We start from the raw sequence: 3,488 nt of genomic DNA, 5'->3' as shown, positions 1-3,488 counted from the left end.
TTTATTAAATATCAATTGCAAGATGCAGAGGGCTGACAGTTGTGGGCTCGCTCTATTGTACAGCACCTTGTGGTAAGATTTTCTATTGAAACTATTACTTATTCCATAACACATCAACACACTGGAAAGATTTTGCTGCTGTAACTGTACCCGATTCTTTCCTCTGAAGTAGTACTGCTGTAGTTACAGGTGGTTGGAAAGTGAGGAAGCAACTGAAAGAGGAATATTACTCATGCCAAGATTATCTGCTCACAAAAGTGCAGTGCAAATCAGAGAAAATCACTGAAATTAGTGATTTACAGCAGTTATGAAAGCCACTGAAGATTCCATGATCGAGACAAGGCTGAATTTCATCCCCTGATATCAAGGGAAGTGTATGGACCAGGTGTCTGATAGATAGACCTATGCTTCATTTTGGAAATTTTTAACCCACGAGAGGTAAGTTGATACATTGGTGTGTGGTACTCGTCAATGTAACTTTAAAGATGAAAAGACCCATGGATACCTCTAAAAATGCTGCTGATGCATTTTCATGTAGAGGCAACTATTGAGTGAGGGCTCTCATTAAACAGAGAAGCAAGTGTTGAATCTGGCTGCAAGACTAATATGAATGAAGATTGTATAGCAAAAGTTAAAATCACAAAGAGGGTGCTGTGTCTGCCTCTGATGTAGTCTTGCATTCTGTTTGGCATTATGTGCTACAAAGTATACAGTTTCAAAGGAATGGCCTATAGCATGATACTTGTATTCTGTGTGTGGCACACAAATGGTATAGTCTCAAGAGGTGGTATGCCTAGCACACAACACTTACATTGTTTACAAACAGATGATGTAGAATACCAAGAAATTTTTTTCAGTATGGATTATGTCCTATGGGCTTTTCTGAGTATGGAATGCTAGTGGGCATGTTTTGATTTGTATTTTATGACATATTATCCTTACCATGCGAAGAAACCAGAGCACAAGATTCTTGACTCACAAACCTAGCTGCTACAAATGTGCTGTTTAAGAGTATTCTTTGCAGTGCACAACTATTCCGTATTTTCTAGTGGAACACAGGGCGGGACAAGATAGATGAGATAAGAACACCTAGAAATGATAAGGAAAGAAGAGCAGGTGTGACAAGAGCCCTAGAACGTGAAGAAATAACAATTTCAGTCGAAGACGAAAAAGCAAAGGATAGAAGATGGCATAACTCACCCAGTAAGAGCAGTAGATGGCTTTGAAGAAAATACAAAGAAGTATGGAAAGTTGGTGCTATTGAGTCAGTTGAATGCATTAAGGAAGGAAGACAAGAGAAAGTGAAACTTGTCCAGTAGAAATAAAGAGTAACATTAGAGAAGAGAGGGAGTGCCTTCAACACAAACTGAAACAAAATGTGAAATGTTTGTGATGGTAAGGTTGTGAGCAATTACTGTATGTACGGCTGGTTCATATTTAATGCATGGTTCTCTCTCTCTCTCTCTCTCTCTCTCTCTCTCTCTCCCCTCTCTCCTCTCCCCCTCCCCTTCCTCTCTCTCTTCATCCTCTCTTCCCCCTCCTCTCCCCTCTTCTTCCCCATCTCTCTCTCCTCCCTCTTTCCTCCTCCCTCCCTCCCTCCCTCCCTCCCCCTCCCTCCATATATATATATACTTATTCTCTGAAATTTTCCAGGACCAAGTGCGAATCAGTAAGAAAGAGTTTGATAGTGAACGTGCCAGAATGTATGGACCTGTGGATTTATGGCATCATGTTGACTGCTTTGTGAAGAAGCGTGCCGAACTGGGCTTCTTTGAGAGTGGTGACACCATTGCTGGCTTTGGCACTCTCTCTGCTGATGACAAGAATATGCTCAAGTCGAAGTTGAAAAAGATTGAAGTGTAAGTTCTGCTCTTCAGAAATAGGGTTTTGGGAGGGGATGAGGCAGATGAATTGAGAGGGGGGGAGGGGAGCAGGCAGAAGATTGGACTGAGAACGGGAGTGAAAGGATAGAAGGAAGGATAGGGAAGGGAAGGGAGGAGGTAGGAAAATGGAGAAAGAGTAGAGGGAAGAGAGAAGAGGAGAAGAGATAAAAGGGGCAGGGATTGGTCAAATGTGGAGGTTGGCAAATGAGATGAACTTAGTGTGTTTTTTGTGTAACAATAGTTAGCACAGTGCCACTTGGAACAAGCAGTGTATGATGTAGTTTTGTTTTGTGACTTGTATTTCCATATAGATGACTCCACAAGTGCTCAGTCGCCAAGGAATTTGTTAGAAGAAAATACGTTTTTTTCTAATGCAATGAATATCAGTACTTTTATTCTTATGATATGCATTATGATTATTGTAATATTTTTGATAATACTAAGAGCAATATAAGATTAGAAATGATATATCAGAAAATCTAGGAAAAACAGGTGAAATAAGTTGGACAAGTAATTGTCTTCTTGGTGCTAAGTGATTGTGGAGCAAACCATATGTAAAATCAGTTATTCAACTTGGATAGCAGTGGACATGGCCATTTTACTTGCCAACCCCTGAGGCAGTCAATTTACTTAATCATTCTAAGTTGACAGTTAACGAAGAGACTAAAAAAAAAGAAAGGAACTATATATTCTATATATACATAGAAATGTAAGCAGTGATATCATGATAGAGTTATGACCCTCCATTCTGTTCTGTTTTATCCATTGTACTAAGCTTCTCTCCCAACACCACACCAGGAAGAGGAAGGCAGAAGACGAGCCAGACTGTGCGCCCAAGAAGATAAAAACAGAAGAAGAGGAAACGGTTCGAAAGCAGAGCAAGACCATGTTCAAATACCGAGACAATCTAGCCAAGCTCCTGAAGAAGAAGGAGCTGAGCTACATCCTGGAGCACAATGACCAGTACATGCCCACGGGGGACAGCAAAGTATGTGGGGAGATTCCTCTTGTGTGAGGAGGGATTGGGTTGTGACTGTGAATTAGCATTATTCATATTATCATTATTGTTATTTTAAAGACAAAAGGGAAATGAGTAGCAAATGAGGAGAGTGGGATTAATTGATTACAAGATTTTGAAGCTTATATGAGGCAAGGGTCAGCTGGATTAGTGTTAGGATAGACATCAGATTAAAGCCTCTTAGTATGTTTTAGACAAAGGGGAGGGGCAAGAAGAAAAAGTAGGGGCAATGTGGTGTCTGCCTGAGATTGTTACTAACTGACATAACTTTCTATCAAAACTGTCGGCCAGTGGCATATGAATATTATGTTGGCATGAGGTTTTTATAGAAGAGGGGAGAAGGGAAAACAAGCTACGAGCTATGCATTTTCTCAGAAGTTGAAATTTTAATGTTTAAAGAATGTTTTTTTTTTTAAGGGGATGAGTGTCATCCAGGGTGTGTAGGCTCTGATGCTGAAAGGATGCTTTTGTAAGGTATGTGGGGGGGAAAGCAGAATAAGGGTGTCTTGTGTGAGGATTTTGGCATCAGACTATATTCCTGCTTGTTTTTTTTTTTTTGTTTTTTTTAAGGAATAGAGGAAGAAGGT

General features: G+C 40.2%; 1 protein-coding gene across 1 annotated transcript in view; it reads left to right on the top strand.

The window, feature by feature from the left end:
• Positions 1-1,653: 1,653 nt before the first annotated feature.
• The window catches only part of LOC119598363 (poly [ADP-ribose] polymerase 1-like), a gene marked incomplete at both ends in the record, with an annotated part of 13,558 nt that continues 11,723 nt past the window's right edge, over positions 1,654-3,488 (top strand). The window contains 2 exon segments of the mRNA XM_037948013.1: positions 1,654-1,859; positions 2,682-2,871. Coding sequence (XP_037803941.1) covers positions 1,702-1,859; positions 2,682-2,871 — 348 coding nt within the window.

This window comes from Penaeus monodon, chromosome 41, assembly GCF_015228065.2.
Source record: "Penaeus monodon isolate SGIC_2016 chromosome 41, NSTDA_Pmon_1, whole genome shotgun sequence".
Classification (NCBI taxonomy): domain Eukaryota; kingdom Metazoa; phylum Arthropoda; class Malacostraca; order Decapoda; family Penaeidae; genus Penaeus; species Penaeus monodon.
Note: the sequence above shows the minus strand (reverse complement) of the source record. Positions and strands in the feature narration are given on the sequence as shown.